Consider the following 17,987-nt stretch of genomic DNA (forward strand, 5'->3'; position numbering starts at 1 on the left):
GAACGAGGAGAGTCTACGGAGTTCTCTCTATCATTGGATTGTCTATGTGTTTCTATGTGTGTTGAAGATGTTTGGATGTGGCTGCTCTCCAATTCAATTTTTTAGTCATTAATTTTTAGGGAAGCTATAACGATATAGCATCCATGTGCTATTTAATTAAAGCCATTGGGAGGCTCAGCAAAGTAGTGGAATTGCTCGAAGATTGTTTGAGTTTTCCACTGTTTTGTAGGTTAAATCGTTAGTTGAGGGGTTGAGTATAGAACATAGAAGCTTTGTCTTGTTTCTATCTATTGTAACAGTTCGGAGTTTTTTTTTTGTATTTATGTTATGTATTTCAATCTGTTGTTTGTTCTTGGCTGTTGGCGTTGTGTTCGCGTTGCTTTTCTGTCGAAAACGAAGTGCTTTCTGAACGCTGGTTTGGGTGTATGCTCGCATTTGCTAATCTGATAGAGATAGAGGGTGACTGTCTCTTTGTGACCATTGTTATCGCGAATAATTATTTCGCGTTGCGCCTATTAGTGGAAACATTTTTATATATTCTTGCGAGAGTGGATGTAAAAAAGTTTATCTAGGTAGTTTTATCTAAAACCGTCGTTTCGGGCTATATATGAATTTGAGGTAAACTAAACATCTCGAATATTCATATTTTTAAACGGTTTATTTTTCCGTTGTTTAAATTTAGCATTTTCTAAGTTGGATTTCAGCATTCAGTACTCGTTGTATATTATACTAGCAAACGTTGTTCTGCCATATTAATTGTTTCTTGAGACTATTTTCGCAGGTTAAAAAAAAGAATATATTTTAGGAGAGTTTGTATGATGTCGTTCAGGTCTGTAAAAAATCCATCATTATATTCACAATAACGACACATAAATCTCAATGTCGTCAAAATTAATTCCAATTGAATAAATTACCTCTAATTGGACAAACTTAGAAAAAATGCACAATCATTTTTGTCTATCCCACTTTTCAATGTAGTACAAATGTGTAACCCATTTTTCCTTTTTATCTTGAATTTCCTCCAAAGTATTCTGTCATTCTAATTTGAGTTGTATGAGCTGAACGACTCTAAGCCGCTCTCTAATGTGAACGTACTTTGGTTGTCGCTTGTTGACGTCGACGACGTCGTCAAAGTTACTGTTCTTTTTGGAGTAAATAAAGAGGCTTGTGGATGTCAGGTTTATGGTGAAACCTGAAATGATTAAGTTTCCCATGAGGTATGCACGAGGATGAGTAGAGCTCTTGAAGTGCTTACTTTTTGTCTGTCTGTGGTTGGTGTTTGTGTGCTCTTGTGTACTTTTGGGGTTGTGTCTGTGGTGTGTACTATAGGTGGAGTATGTTTGTGTATTTTTGCATCACCCGTAAGTAGTGACGATGTTTAGGCGTTGCCAAGCGTGGATTAGATTGGTTACTGTAGAGCTGTGTTTTGTGTAAAATGTTGGTGAGGGTGATGGGACAAGCGCATAATCGCAGTGGAATTACAGCAAATCGCATTATTATACAACAAATATATATCGTTTCAAATAAAAACAGGGTAGGTCCGTTTTATTTTAGAAATATTTCGCGGTTATGTTTCTCATGAATATCAACTCACTTCCGGTGTCAAAATATTCCGTAAGTTAACATGTATGCGATGCGATTGGTCACGAAGTGCAATGCAGGCAATGTAGGGTCAAGTGCTGAAATTTTCCAAGAGTTCAGAAAGTCTGGTGTTAGAATATTCCAAAAGCTACAAAGCATGCGATGTATATTATAGATTCGTTTTATCGTAGGTAGATTTTCAAGTGTCCTTTTTAGGTTTCTCAAGCATAACCTCCGTCGTTGGATGTGAAAATAAGGCACGATATGTATTGTAGATCCTTCCTATTGTAGAGGGGTTTCTTGGTGACCTTCTCAGGTTTCTCAAAGATAATCTCCGTTATCGGTGTCGAAATCATATATAATCATATATAATCGTATCATATTCTTTGTTATAATATTCTAGCGATTAGAAAGTATAGAATCGTACGTCCGGCAGTGTATTACCTTAAATACCTTCGATTTTTTAGATCTAGTTTCGTCGAGCAGTTTAGAGTTACCGTTCACAGAATCACATCACTTACCGCAGTGAATCCTGATTTTAAACCTATCCCACTAACAAATATCCCTTCCATGGTAAACGCTAGGGAACCACGCTATAGAGGCGACCCTTCTGGCCTTCGGGCGGCGAATATCATACTAACATTCCTTCCCTTCCCCTGGTGACTGTAAGGACGTGGCCGGCGTCGTTATTGACAATTTAAAGCTCGAATCACCGAGAATTGCACAACGAGAATGATTTCTAGTCCCAAGCGTCATTCTGTGTGTTCTTTGTGCAATTTGGTTGGTTCAGGTCAATCACGGAGAGCAACTACGAATTGTACAGTCTACCCAAGCTCAAGCTCAAGCTCAAGCTCAATAAGTTTTGAAGGTTTTTAAATAGGCCTTAAAAATGATAGAACAAAAAGGCTAGACTAAAATCACCTACAAGGGCTTGTAATTTTTCTCATTTCTTCATGTCTAAAATAGTAGACATTCGGAATGACAAATTCGTATTACGTTTTACAAACCGCGCTGATTCGTGAATGATATCTGGTTGCACTTGCAAACGTAGTTAGTGGGCATATGACGGCGATACAATAAAGCTTGAATAGTAATAAAATGATATTTCATGTGCACATTTTTGACGGAATTTTTTTTTCAGCTTCGCATCACCTTTTTCATGACAAACACTGTTTATGACGAAGGTCATGACTGCGCGGAAGCTTTGGATAGAATGGTGCCGTTTATGATAATGGTGTTTTGTTAAAATCCGCTGCACGGAAGTAATTTACTAGCTTTTGTTCAATCATCGGAAAGTATAACGATATTTTTGTGGAAATCAATCCCAAAAAAATCATACAGTATGCTAATTAATACATCCCAATAGAAAATATCCCGCTTCGGCTACGCACAGAAAAATTGCTGATTGTATAATCATGATAAATCAACAAAATTGTAATACTAACCTCGAGTCAACCACGTGTAATCGGTTATGGAAATAATTAACATAGTATATATGTCAATTGTTGCAATTGTTACAATATTTAATTGTTGGCCCCGTAAGGCTAACGTCAAAAACAGCCTAAATAAATATATTCAATAGAAAAAATTCTGGGAAATATGGCAGATGAGGTAGAATCGCCCAGTTCACTTTTGCTAGATATTTTTTTACAGATTCATGTACATGCGGTCTGGCACTGTCCTGAAGTAAAATTACCTTCACGTGTCTATTTTCCCGTTCCGGTTGTTTTTCCTTCAGAGTTTTGTTTAAACGTATTAATTATGTAACGTACTGTTCACCAGTGATAGTGTCAGACGGAAGGTTCTTCCAATTGTGTGTTTTGATTTTTTATCTGTATCATCCAAATAAAAACCATTGCTTCTGAATCGTGAAAGTATTTTTTATAAAATTAGCGAGATTCAGCTGTTGTATTAATGTGTCCCGAACAAATACGTTTTCCTATTCGGAAAGAAACACCCAGTGAGGCTCCCAAATAGAATTTCTCAAGACCGAGAATATAGTTAAATACACCAAATTAGACTTATTCAAGGCTAGATGTGAATGAACTGAGAATGTTTCAAGCCTCTATACTTGGAATCATTATTATTTTTTGCCCGAACTACAGCCCGAAGACAAGCTACTAAAGAACGACAGGCTACCCAGGGGAGCTGTTTCGATTACTTCTCACATTCCGGAAAGATGATTTGCTTCGGAGTGTCCACACTATGGTACTCTTTGGTACCGACTTCGACCTGCGAGATATGCAAAATATAGTATACTAGTGAATTCTGGGCCGGAGAACGGTTATTGATAAAGTCCTGTTGGAACGCCCACATTTTTCCTTTGAAAAGGTGACGTAATCACGGCTTCAATGAACATGATTTTGGGACACGCCGTATTCCATATTGACGGTCCACTATAAAATATGTACCTATTGAATCCTATATTTACGTCTTCTCATCGAATGTCACATATTCAATTCAAGGTCTTAGAACATTATTTTGTAATAATGAGTATCAGTATGTATAAAATCGCCATCCATGTAGCTCATCACGTTTATTCCATCTTAAACGATCTCTCAATGTGCCAAAGGGTTAATAAATCATTCAAGGTAGCGCATTGCTCATTCCCTTGAGGTGATGTTCAAAAAAAAACAAAACCACAATGTATGTTCAGTTTTTTTGTTTGTAACAAACATGTAACAAACAAACATGTTAACAGCAGTCTGCCGAGCTGATTAGCTTCATGAAATAAAAACCGGCGTCGGCTGTGTTGTGTTACCATGAACGAACACCGAGGAGCGATGGAGAACAATTACAAATGAGATTCGCTAGCATCCACATAGTAGTGATGCTGGTGGTGGTGTGACAAAGTGATTTTGATTTATTTAATAATTACGTTGATAACGTGTAAATTTTTCGTGATAACCGTCTACACAAACAGAATGTTCTCTCGCGGCTGCCATTATTTCTCACTCTCGCTGGTGGGTCGTGTGTTGATCTACTATGGCGGGTCGTGCCTGATACGGGGCTGCGCTTGATGTTGATTTGTTTTCGAGGATCCACACCTCTAGGCCCCGCTGGTTAGTTGTTTGTTTGTTTAATTATTGCCAATGGAGTGAGGCTGTCTGAGTGAGTGAAAAGCTGATTTTATTCCACTGATTCGAACCCATTCAGTGAGCCCCAGACAATTGAACCACGTGCAAGACATTTACATTAATGACGTAGTATAGTCCTTTTGGCCACATTGGCACAGTGGAGAGTAAAATACTAAAAAGGCTATAATTCGGTTTCAATCTAAAATTCGTTATCATCCGCTGAGTTCCAAATGCAAAGTTGAAGCGAAACGGTTTTTGGTCAACTAATTTGTACTAATCTCACAGACCTCGCGAAATGTTTACGTGGGTTAATTGAAGTCTACAGCTACTATAACCGTTTTTTGTCGGTGTGAGTACTCTCATGAAATCGATAGCAAGAATGAGTGAATCCTACGGTAATGATGAAATGATGGAGAAAGATTATCTACGGAAAAAATTGAAATACTTCAATGCAACGGCAAACAATAACAATAGCAGTAACAGCAATGATCTGAGTGATTATGAACACCCTGAGAACGTTATAAGCAACCGTCTAATTTTCCTCTGTGTTTCAATTTTCAGGTGCAATGCGCTGGCATGAGGAACTAGACCTTGATTTGAGCAACGAATTGTCCAACAACGGCTACATCAGGTTAGTAGAAGGTTATTATTATTATTGTAGAACTGATAACGGAACTCTTTCCTTAACCTTTCCCCTCTAGTGACTCACTACTGAACTTTCCCGTCTTCAAGCAAGAAATGCCATCACCACCTCAAAAAATCGGCACAGAAGTGATAAAAGGTTCGAAAGGTCCAGTAGCATCAAACTCGCTGAATCACCAGCAACAGCATCATCATCAGCACCAGCTACAGGGTCAGGACAATCCACAGCAAGAACAGCAGCACAATAATCAGGTTGGGTCACAGCAAAACATAAACAATGTTGTCAACATCAGTGGCGCTCCACAAGGCTCGGTTTGCAACGAAACGCTTGTCGAAGAAATCGCCGGCGTGGGTCAAGGCAACATGAATGGCATTGGCGGATTTCAAAACTTCATGCACGGAAACCGTTATGATAATACAGGTGAGTGCATTCTGGGAACTTTGTTGCCATCAGTTTTTCAAGGGTAAATAATGGCGATGTGTGCTCCTCGATAGGGATATTTTTCCAATTTTGTTTTTTTATATTGACTGAGATCAATAATATCTGAATATCCGAAACAGTTATGGGTGATAATAAGTTCAGAAAAACTGGCTATGTTGCTTTTTCAATCAAAGAGAACCACTAGAAAATGACCTTCGAATTATGATTTCGTTTTATCGGCCTCTGAATTGGTAACCTTTGGCTCAGTCCTACATATACTAATCGACGTGGTGCATCAGCTTGGTATACCCTTCTAAATCCTGAATTCTTCACATCAAAAACGTCAATCTTCAATCTATGCAAAGGGATTTGAAAACATACTTTGGAACTTGAATGGTCGCCCTTGAATTATAATCTCTACAAATGCTCAACTTTTTAAAACTCTTATGATCATGAACTGATTTAACGTGGTCTCGAACTGAACCCAGATCAAATACTTTGGTTCATTTTAGAAGAGAAAAAAAATGTTAGTGAGTAGTTAGTAAATGCCAAACAACAAATGCAAGAGTTTACTAACATACTCTGCCTGCTTGAACCGTATTAATAAGCGTGTTGCCTCAGGGAGCATTGTTTTGGGAAACGAGCGAAAAAGCTCAGCATGGAAAGCTCGAGAACCGAGAACTGTCTGCAGTGCACAAACAGAAAACAAAGCAAAAGTGTACAGTATAGAGGCGAATGAACTGCAAAGTTTAAAGCCTCTTAAAAACAAAGAAAGAAAGAAAGAAGTGTACACTATGGTACTCTTTGGTACCGACTTCGACCTGCGAGTTATGCAAAATATAGTATACTAGTGAATTCTGGGCCGGAGAACGGTTATTGATAAAGTCCTGTTGGAACGCCCACATTTTTCCTTTGAAAAGGTGACGTAATCACGGCTTCAATGAACATGATTTTGGGACACGCCGTATTCCATATTGACGGTCCACTATAAAATATGTACCTATTGAATCCTATATTTACGTCTTCTCATCGAATGTCACATATTCAATTCAAGGTCTTAGAACATTATTTTGTAATAATGAGCATCAGTATGTATAAAATCGCCATCCATGTAGCTCATCACGTTTATTCCATCTTAAACGATCTCTCAATGTGCCAAAGGGTTAATAAATCATTCAAGGTAGCGCATTGCTCATTCCCTTGAGGTGATATTCAAAAAAAAAAAAACAAAACCACAATGTATGTTCAGTTTTTTTGTTTGTAACACCAACAAACATGTTAACAGCAGTCTGCCGCGCTGATTAGCTTCAAAAAGTGTATAGCAGAATAGCGCAGAAATTGTTAGATTATTTGGAAAGTATAGTAGAGTAGTGAGTAGAGACTGAAATTGATTTGATTAGATAGGGATTATTGAGTGACTGGCACAGATTGTCAGCAGAAGCATTGCCGTCACGTATTTGAATTCGAAGATCGAAGACCGAAAAATTTTAAAGCTGCTTCGCAACCACAAAAGGAGTTGTGAACTCGCACTGCGATCAGCTCGGAAAATCGGCCATTGTTCGGCCAAAGTGTTTAGAGCTGACCTAGCTGAACATTAGCTTTGTTTTATGGCGGGTTTACATTAGGGAGATCTATAGCTATAGATGGATTTATTCACGTGAAAATAGGTGTAAACGGGTGAGAATAAATATGATACACTTATTCGAGGTATATATAACTTGAATAAATTCAGCATATGTAAACGCTTGTGAATTTCTCACTGGTGAGAAATCACTAAAGTTGGATGCAGTTATACTTCAGGTGAATAAATTCACCGAAGATATGAATATATTCATAATAGAAGTTCACGCTAGTGTAAACGGTCGATGCGATTTCTATAAATCTCATCATATTTCTTCACATGAATATATCCCTAGTCTAAACCCACCCTTAGAGGCGAATGAACTGCAAAGTTTAAAGCCTCTTAAAAACAAAGAATCAATCAATCAATCAGCTTTGTTGAGTAAATTATTTTCGATACTGTTCGTAGAGGAGCGGTTCAAATGCGTGACAAAAAGATGAGAACTTTGCTTTATGAAAAGACGAAAACGAGAGATGCGATTTCAAGGCTCTTGTTTGTTCATATTACAGCGTTATATAGGTTGAGCGGTGACTATCGACTCTACTGGGTACGCTAAAAGGTTTTTTTGACTGAGCAATTGCGTAGCCACACAATTTATATGCATTCTATCGGCCTGGGATAAAGGCGATTTAGAAATATTCAAACGTGGCTTAAAAAGGGCCTTTTGGCTATTCGGACTTCTTACCGGATGATTTTTTGCCGTTTCTAGTATGTCTCACACCATATTATTGTGAAAACTGTTTGAAAAAACCCATTTCAAAGGTCATGTCAACTACATCGTCGGGAAAGACTACTGCTGCCTTGAGTCCATTATGCGAATTGTGAGAGATTTTTCCGATGTCCATTGCTTGAAATCTCTGTTCAGTGCTTTAGTTCGTTCTACACTGGAATACTGTACAGGAATTTGAAATCCGTATAACCTGAAGTCAACAGAATCGAAACCTATACGGCATTTACCATGCGAGAACTCATCTTTGAAGTTGAGCTTTCTCGCTGAAGGTTGATTTAGAGTCCCCGTGAACGTGAACATGAACAGGTGGTGGAATAATACGATCATTTCAAGGTAGGTTTAGAGTTCCCGTGAACGTGAATGCGGACAAACACTTTTTTAATAATAATTCTTCAATCCATATATAAAATGCGAGGAAAACATCTTGAAACGATAGTAAGAAACATTTTCTAGTTGAAAAACATGTTTAAACACAATTCATATTGATAAAAGTGGATTAATTCAATATTTCACAACGATTCTGAATGTTCACCGTGGAATCGAGATGTTGGTGAACTCACCATAGTTCACCGACTGCGGTGAACGTGAACGTGAAAACAGTGGTGAATATAGACGTCAAAATATTTCCCCGTTCATGTTCACGTTCGAATGTCCCAAGGCATTCTTTCTTTGTTTTTAAGAGGCTTTAAACTTGGAAGTTCATTCGCCTCTAAAGGCATTCTGAAAATTATTTCACCGTGAACTGTAAAAGGATATGTTTAGCAATTCTCAAGTTTTCAATGATAATTTTGATATGGATACAATTTCATTCAATAGGATCGTTGCGCGGGTTGAAAAACTTCGTTGCTTCGGGTTGATTCGTGAACAACTGTATATTTTATCCGAATTACTTTATTGAAGATCGATGTTTATTTACTTCACGTTTACTGCCAAACTTTTAATATGAACGTGAACGTGAACAAAATCATTCTATTCACCATGATTTTTTGAGTTGCTTGTTCTCAATGTAGTCCACTATATTTGTTGATTGATTGATTCTTTGTTTTTAACTTTGCAGTTCATTCGCCTCTAAGAGTATATTTGTTTGTTCGCAATGTCGTCAACTATATTTGTTTGTTCGCAATGTAGTTCACTATATTCACCACTGTCTTCACGTTCACCGAAGTCGGTGAACTATGGTGAGTTCACCATCATCTCGATTCCACGATGGAAATCCAGAATCGCTGTTAAATATTAAATTACTCCACTTTTATCAAAATGGATTGTGTTTAAGTATGTTTTTTGACTAGAAAATGTTTCTTCCTATCGTTTCAAGATGTTTTCCTCGCGTTTCATATATGAACTGATGAATTATTAACAAAAAAGTGTTTGTTCGCGTTCACGTTCACGGGAACTCTAAATCTACCTTGAGAAGCATTCATAGCTAGCACGACGGCAGGGAACTCAAAGAAAGGCAAGATTTCGTAGAGTTTGAGATTTGATTTGGAAATCTATGTTTTCTGGAATTACTGGGCATTCAGTTTTAGCCGTCAAAACGTCATACATCAGAAAGGTGTGAATGAGATCCCTCCATTCGGGTAACGTATCAAAACTGATTAGACATGCGTTTTCTACAATCAGCTGGGCTTTCAAACGTCGATGGACAGTTATAAGAACACCACCTCCGGATGATTCATTGCTGTTGAGCTAATTTCGGTCCGTGCGAAGATTTCGTAGCTTTGTACTGAAAACTTGACTGAACAGTATACGGTCATCAAACCAAGTTTTCGTTAATGCGATGGTGTCGTAGTGATCATCAGAAAACACGATCACATAATTGCAGAAACAGGGGTTGTATCACCAACCTTATAGTAAGATGCATGTATTTTACACTGACGTGTGCCGGTAGGCGATGATTCATCAACAGGATCCAGAGCGGTACTTGCTTTGAGCAGGTGATTGGGAAACCTCTCCGACGTAATTGAAATGAGCTTTGAAGTTGAGTTCGCAGTCCAAACAAACATCTAAATTCTTAACACAGTTGAGTTTGGTTAGCAGAACACCATCAAGATGATAATCGGAATGAATTGGGTCTTTCCTTCTACTGAAAAAGACCGTAGAGCACTTATTTGGATTCATTGTCATTCAATTGTATCATTTCTGACTGTCCATACTTTTAACGTTGTTCATCGACATATTTCTAAAGCGATTTGGGATCTAAATCTAAATTTCCGTTGAACCCCATGTTAGTGTATAACATGACTTCTTTCACTTGCTCTTTGGAACTCAGTCGTATCGTATGCATTATATGGTTTGCATTATTGAGCAATGTCAAAATTTAAAAGAAATCTCAAAAATTAAAAAAAAAATTTTAATTTTGTTTATTTATTCAAGGGGGATATTTCTGAGAGTGATCCACGGAAGAACACACTAACTTGAAATCCCGATGTAGACCTCCGTTTTCACTTTGTCGCCTACTGGAATGAACACCGGGTTCATTTTTTGCCATCGGAAGCCAACAATCCAAACATCATAACGCTAACAGAATGCTTGGTCAGATACACGTTTTTATGTTCGTCGGCTAGGTCTTTTACCGGTATTCTACGGTCTTTTTGATACGAGATCAACGGTAAATATGCTCTTGTCGGTGAACAGGATTACCGGATTTTTTCGTTTGAGGTAGTTCAAGATTTTCTTACGTTTACATAAATACTAATATTCAAAAACAACAAATTGGAAATTTTGGATCAACGTCTGCACTTGATTCAACCACACATTTAGCTCCATTTTTGAATAATTTTTAAAGTCGCTCTGACACCTTCATTAAAGATTTTATTCAACAGCAAAACAAGCACTCTACGTTACGCTAGAGGTTTAGGTACATCTTATTCTTGGAATATTTTATGAGTAATCTAACAGCTCATCAGTTGTAACACTTGATTCCCCCGAAACTAAAAAATTTTAGAAGTTGATGAACCTCAATTTTTATAAGCATATGATATAGCCATTCCATGCCAAACCGATATAGTGGTTCTCAGATTTTCGTGAAAAGTTTAGGTTCAGGTAGTTTTGTTCTTTATCGCAAAAAATTTGACCCGTATTTTTTATTTTTTTTATTAGGATGACCATTTCCATTTTAGGGTTGTCCGAAAAATCAACTCTTTCCTCTTTTTTCCAAAAATCACTTTTCAAAAATTCATAACTTTTGAACTACTAGACCGATTTAGATGATCGACACATCAAATTGAAGCCAATCACAGCCAAAGTCTTTTTTGAAAAAATACTATACGTGCAGAAAATTCGAATTCTGCTCTCGTTATTATTGATTGTATTCGTTTTTTATTGTTTTCATAGTCTCAAGACCAAAGTCGCTATATTTTTTATATTTTTTCTGAAAAGCTGAGGATTTATCACACAAGATATGTCGAAACCAGAGAGGTGTTTTTTTTTTCTTCATGAAAATCACATACAGTCATACCTCGATATAAGGCAACCTCGATATAAAGCAACCTCGGTATAACGTAACTCAATATAGCGTAACTTTTACCTCGATATAAAGTAACTTTTTGAGATGTAAAAACGAACAATACAGAAATAGTTTTTGGAGTATAAATTATTTCGTATGAATGTTTCTGGTAAGTTTTCGAACAAATAAGTACCATAAAATGGTGTAGCATTGGTAGTTTTCATTTTGGATCTCAGTTTTATTTTTTGATAAAAACGAGCTTGTGGAAAAGCAATACACGGATTGTTTTGTATTACAGTCCACGACAATTTCCCTTGTGAAATACGCATGTCTTCAACCTGATATTGTTGGGCGGTCTTCGCACTTGGTATTGTTATGGCATTTTTTTAAACTTTTAGCATAACTTTGAACATGTTTTAAGAACAAAATTCAGAGGAATTTCCATTTGGAGATAAAGTAAGTCAAACATAGAAATTATAAAATAAACATTGATACTAGCGATCAAACGGATATCCGGCATATCTGGCCAATATTTGCTATCCGACTGGATATCGGATATTGGAAAAAATCCAGAATTTCTCATTAACACAACATAAATAACGGACGGCGCCAGTGGTTTTGTGGTTAGCATAACAGCCTCACAATCCGTCTGGGCCTGGGTTACTAGTTGGAGTCGTTGGGATTTTATGAGGTCAAAAATCTCTGGTTATGGAATATAAATGAGGTTGGCCCGACATTTGAGTTGTTGAGTCTAATAGGTAGGAACATATGTAGTCGCCTCCCTGATGTCGGTGATTGGCACTGAAGTGGCGGAAGTAGGCCGACAAAAAATAAGCGAATATAAAAAAAACAACATAAATCATAACAAAACAACTCATTAGACTCATAGCGAAATCATTCATCCAATATTGAAAATAAGGTTTGATTACTGAAATGCCAGAGTTTTGTTTTTGAATTCAATTAACAATTACTCATAACATCAATTCATGAACAGTAACCAAAATTACCCAAAATAATAAATTTTTGAAAGTTGATGATGGCAACCGATTAAGCTTTGCTTCGTAAACCAGGCTATCTTCAGAGAAGTCTTCGCTGTCCTCGATTGACTGCTTAGAATTTAATGACCACCAAATTCAGACTCGAATGCAAACGTGATTAACATTTCGTCGATTTCGTTAGCAACGGGTTTTTTTTTCCTGAACGCGACTCTAACTATTATTTTCATTTGCCACTTCGTTGAAACAGTTCTAAAAAGTGTGTAGTGAGTTTCGTGTATAAGGTTTGATTCAGTTTCGTCTCTTTTCTTTCATTTACAGGTCTTGAAGACGACGATGAGCTGTTACTCTCAGAAGATTCGTCGCAAGATATTCTATGTACTCCAATAACGTTTCAAGAACTTCTAAATAGTCTAACTTGATCCTCGGATCTAAAAAGGTTGCAATTAAGTAATTCTGATCTTCTCCTAAGTAGTTAAATCCTTATCAGAAAAAAAACCCTGTTGAAGATTACTTGCAGAAAACTTCAACCTCTATTAAAGGAAATCCACGGAAACGGGAAATTTATTCATAGATCATTATTTTTATGTAAACATGTGTTTATTTCTTCTAAAATGTAATCCTTTATTCGCTTCATGCGCTTCAGGCAATGTCATCCAGTTTCGTGTCCGCAAATAAAAAGCCGAATATCCGACTGCCGGATATCCAGCTATCAGCCCTTGAAACTATACGGTATCGGACCAAACTACTATTCGTTTCATCCCTAATTGATATTAATGTCACTTCAATTTTTTCAGGCCTTCTCCTCTACTGAAAACTGATCATGTTTGTCTACGAAAATTATCTTAAATGGGCATAAGAAAGTTTTATAAATACTGCTGGGTGATAGAAAATTAGTTTTTGCGCATTTTTTATTAATCGTAAACGTTTTTTAACGTAACGAGAACAAAAAAGTTGCCTTATATCGAGGTATAACTCTATAACCAATACGTGTTTGGGTTTGTTGAAAAGCCCCAAGTCTCTAGTTGCTAATACTACCATACGGCGTTATTCAAATTTTTATGGTTTTTAACGATTTTCCTCAAAGAGAAATTATGATCATGGTATGTCCACCTCTGATCATGGTTTGTCCAAAATATGATTATGGTTTGTCCGGTTTTAGAAATCACCATTTTTGAATGAAGGAAGGAAGGAAGGTATTGAATTAGAGAGACTTTAAACTCTGAGAGTTCATTCGTCTCTTTTTTTGAATGAAAAAAAAAATCGATTTTTCAAGTAGATGTTGCATTTATCATTGTTTGAATTTACTGTCATCATATTGATCCATTCATAATTTAGGCTTTCTTCAAAATATTCCCCTTTATTCCGCGCGACGAACGACGTGATTTATAATGACTTCTGTTTATAATGATTAATTTACAAAAAAAAAAACATTTTGCAAGTTTTTGCTGATTAAAGTTATACTTAAGGACACAGAGAATTTCTAATCTAGACAGGATCTCACTAGCAACGATTCCAGAAGAGGGAAACGCCCGTTCAGAGTCCAATTATGTTGGGTAGAAGAGTATCGAATACCATTGTCATGTACTTGCCTCTGATGCCCTCTGTACGAAAACTCTTGTCCGAAGGTATTCATCAATCCGTTTATAGACGTTGAGTTTGGGCTGAACGTTGATACCTTTGATTGTTGCAATCGTCGTTCATGTTTGATGCTCCTTGATGCCCAACTGTTCGGCAGGTTTCGCATAGTCCAGTGGATTTTTTCCTCCTGTTGTCCAGCTACTGAATGAATATCATCATCGTCAAAATTGATCAAGTCAGAAACAATTTCAAATGCCTGCTTGATCATCGCAGTCCGTGACGTTTGAAAGAAGACACCAAAGTCATCATCAATTGTGTCACGACCACGATCAGAATGATTATTCATATATGGGAACAAATCTGCATATTAGAAACGTCTTTCGGCAATCCTTCCAATCAGGGATTCGAGCAGCTGCGTCGAAATTTCTAATGATTGCTCCGATAGCTGTTCTAGCATAGGGCCCTATTCCAGAAAACGAGACGAGCAGACGAACGTTCGTCTCGTTTGTTTTCATATTCCAGAAGCCGAGCTCGACTAAAAACAGACGAGTAGCTCGTCTGGCTCGACGACCGTTTGGCCGCGCTCGTCGATCAATCAGTCGACTCGTCTAGTTTGTTTGGTGTGTTTGTTCACCTTGTTGATTGAAAGCATCGGTATTCTTCTGCTCCGCCTTTATCTTCAAAAATTGTTTCACGCATAAACTAGTATTGCATAAGCAATGTATGTTTTCAACTGCACACATCAAATTCAATTCAGTTGTTGCAAGATTTTACAGATTTTCAAATGGACCTCTTCCAAACAACACAATCAAATGTAAACATTGAACTCATATCCAGGGATGCTAGATGACTGTTTTGAATATATTAACAAGGCACTAAAAGGGTCTTCACGTATTGAACGAAAATGAGTAATTCAAAACAACTACTTTATTGGAAATACATATATATATATATAGAGCTAAAACTTTTCTTGATAAATCGTTGATTAGGTGAACAAACATTGCCCCCAATAAATCAATAATAACAAATCGTCTGAGTGATGAAACCATATGCTCGAGGAGAAATATCAATGAAACCAAAAGATATATGAAACTTAATTCTTTTTTGTTATGTTTTTTTAATTTTGGCACTGAGAAAAGAGTATCGATTGATCAATTTTAAAACTGTTTGATGCTTTTCTCAAAACAAAAACATGTCTTCTCATCTGACAACACTGATCATACCGAGAAATACTGACTGAAGTCTCTCCAGTCTACCAAATAAAACATTTCAATGAAACTCGTGTACTGGAATGGGATATTTTGCTCGTCTCGACAGTGACTGAAGCCAAGACGAGACGAGACGAATTGCTTGTCTCGTTTTCTGGAATAGGGCCCATAATTTGCAACCTGACGTCAGCTTCATAAAGGGTTCATTTCTTCCGCAATAGCAGCTCAACAGCGACCAGAACTGGTTCGAGAGCATCAATCAATTCCTTTATCGCTGTCAGTTCTTCATCGCTGAAGCTTATTTTGTGTTTCGTTTTCAGATCTAGCTGTGATTTTTGAACTGAAGTTCCGAGGTCGTAGAATCGTCGCAACACTGTCACTTGTGTTTTTTCGATCTTATTTGACTCTCGAGCAATATTTCAAAGCGGCATGAAAGCAAATATTATTTATGGTGTAAAAATAAAAATTACCGGTTATTGATTCTAAAATTGCCGGTAAATCGGTAATGGAAAATGATCCGATATTATCGGTAAAACCGGTTAACCATCCCGATTTTAACGGGCCGATTTTTCAATGTATTATATGTACCAAATGACTTGATAGCATTTTGGACCACATGGACTCTTACTCCTTCTACCTTCGCTAATTTTCTCATTGTTTTCCTGTACAGTGTCTGGTCACAATGGATTTACGTTATTCTTCTGTCAGCCTTTCAACAACTTATAGAAAAAAACGAGCTATGAATTTTACATTCATTCATATACAAATTTGCCATAGTAGGTATATCAATACTACTCGATACTGCCCACATAACAGTCTGCTATTCTGTTGGTCAGGTTAAGTATATTATTTATTGTCTTTATTGATTCATCATTTGATATCACGGACTTTGTGAAGTAACTTATTTTAAATTAAAAAGGACACACGGATAATAAACGTTGATGAAATGAACAAGTTGACACATTCACACACAAATTCACATAATCAAACAAACTGTATGCCACATGAAGGCATCTACAAATACAATTAATAGGATCGTGTGAGTCATATCGCGTACTCCTGCGTAGAGTTTGAATGAGTTGTCTAGAGCGCAGAACTCGTTCAGGTGCATGAATGCGCATGCGACCCAGTAGCTCCGATCTTTCAATTCCAGCCCGTAGGGTCTTCGATATTTTACTCGATAACATTAGTAAGCTTGGATATTGTCATATCTGAAAATTGGTGAGAAAAGCGCGTATTAACCATTTTCATTGTTCCTATAAGGCAATACGGAGGTATAATAAGGATATAATTCTGATACGTGCATTTTCGGCGAGAAAATGTAGCCGATATTGGGCTTCCGAATCATTGTTCTGCTTGACATATGTGTTTATTAGTACGGTCGAAGATGACTATAGATTGGTAGTATTTACCAAAAAATTCGTTATATTTACTAATTATTTCTCTCAGTGCATGCTGAAAAGGACTAATGAAGCTCCTGCATGAACTAAACAAGACAACATTCTCAATGGATTCCAGACGTTTTGATCCCGCCGACAAAGATGTTATTCGGTAGTTGAAGATGTCAGTTTTGTCGCCCTTCTGAACATTGGAATCATATAACACGATTTCCAGACTTTCGAAAGTTTTTGGTGTTGGAGAGAGCGATTGTAAATAGCTTGCAGAGGACGAATCGCCCAGGTCTGCATCTCTTGAAAACGCAAGAGGCACTCTTATCCGGCCCGGGATTGTAGGAGAGCTTGATCTTATCTATCGCAAAGTCTACCATCTCTTCGGTAATTTAGAAAACGTCAAAATCAATAACGTCTCTTGGGGCTACATTGATCGCCGTTGCCCTTTCGCTCTCAGTACGATTTCTTCTTCTTTCTTTGTTTTTAAGAGGCTTTAAACTTTGCAGTTCATTCGCCTCTACAGTACGATTTGGAAAACGCTTTCAAAATGTTGCGCGAAATGGTCGCACTTCGCTTGTGGAGTTTCAACATACATATCTTCAAGATGCATAGAGGTTGGCAACCCGTACTCTGCGTTTAAAGTTAACGAAACTCCAGAACTGCTCGGACTTTCTTCGAAGATCGTCCTGTCTCCTCTTGACGTAACGTTTGTAGAGAAAGCGATTGTATCCACGGTTGATTTCAACGAATTTGACCTAGACATTGACGAAAATGTTTCGAGATTGTGTTCCAACTCATGTAAAACTACTTAACTCAGCGTAAAATTATCTAAATGCTATTCATGTGTTTTACATCGTTCATTTTCCAGGAAACCTCACTCAATCACACAGCAATGGCCAATGCACGGAGTTGAAAGATGACACCAGGTAGTACAGTACACCATTGTACGAGTAATCTCATGCAAACAACCGATTTTTTTTCGACAGATTCCAGTACGTGCTAGCCGCAGCCACGTCCATCGCCACCAAGAACAATGAAGAATCTCTCACCTACTTAAACCAGGGTCAGAGCTATGAGATTAAGCTGAAAAAACTCGGCGATTTGGCGACCTTCCGAGGAAAGATACTGAAAAGTATTATAAAGATTTGCTTCCACGAGCGTCGCTTGCAATACATGGAACGCGAACAGATGCAGCTGTGGCAAGCTTCCCGCCCGGGGGAAAGAATTTTAGATGTGCGTTGAATTGAACCCGATACTCCGTTGTTGTCGGGTGTGTGTATGTTGGATCTATCTAT

At 37.4% G+C, this 17,987-nt stretch overlaps 1 protein-coding gene across 2 annotated transcripts in view; it reads left to right on the plus strand.

The window, feature by feature from the left end:
• Nucleotides 1-17,987, plus strand: part of LOC129771513 (upstream-binding protein 1) — a 53,866-nt gene that overhangs the window by 26,736 nt on the left and 9,143 nt on the right. The window contains exons 1-5 of one of the 2 annotated variants that reach the window (XM_055775246.1): nt 4,747-5,152; nt 5,220-5,289; nt 5,360-5,721; nt 17,561-17,618; nt 17,679-17,925. In XM_055775246.1, the coding sequence (XP_055631221.1) occupies nt 5,020-5,152; nt 5,220-5,289; nt 5,360-5,721; nt 17,561-17,618; nt 17,679-17,925 (870 nt within the window). In that variant the 5' untranslated portion in view covers nt 4,747-5,019. Of the gene's footprint in view, nt 1-4,746; nt 5,153-5,219; nt 5,290-5,359; nt 5,722-17,560; nt 17,619-17,678; nt 17,926-17,987 lie in introns of those variants that run through there. The other variant, XM_055775245.1, reaches the window with a different exon arrangement.

This window comes from Toxorhynchites rutilus, chromosome 2 (genome assembly GCF_029784135.1).
Source record: "Toxorhynchites rutilus septentrionalis strain SRP chromosome 2, ASM2978413v1, whole genome shotgun sequence".
Classification (NCBI taxonomy): Eukaryota; Metazoa; Arthropoda; class Insecta; order Diptera; family Culicidae; genus Toxorhynchites; species Toxorhynchites rutilus.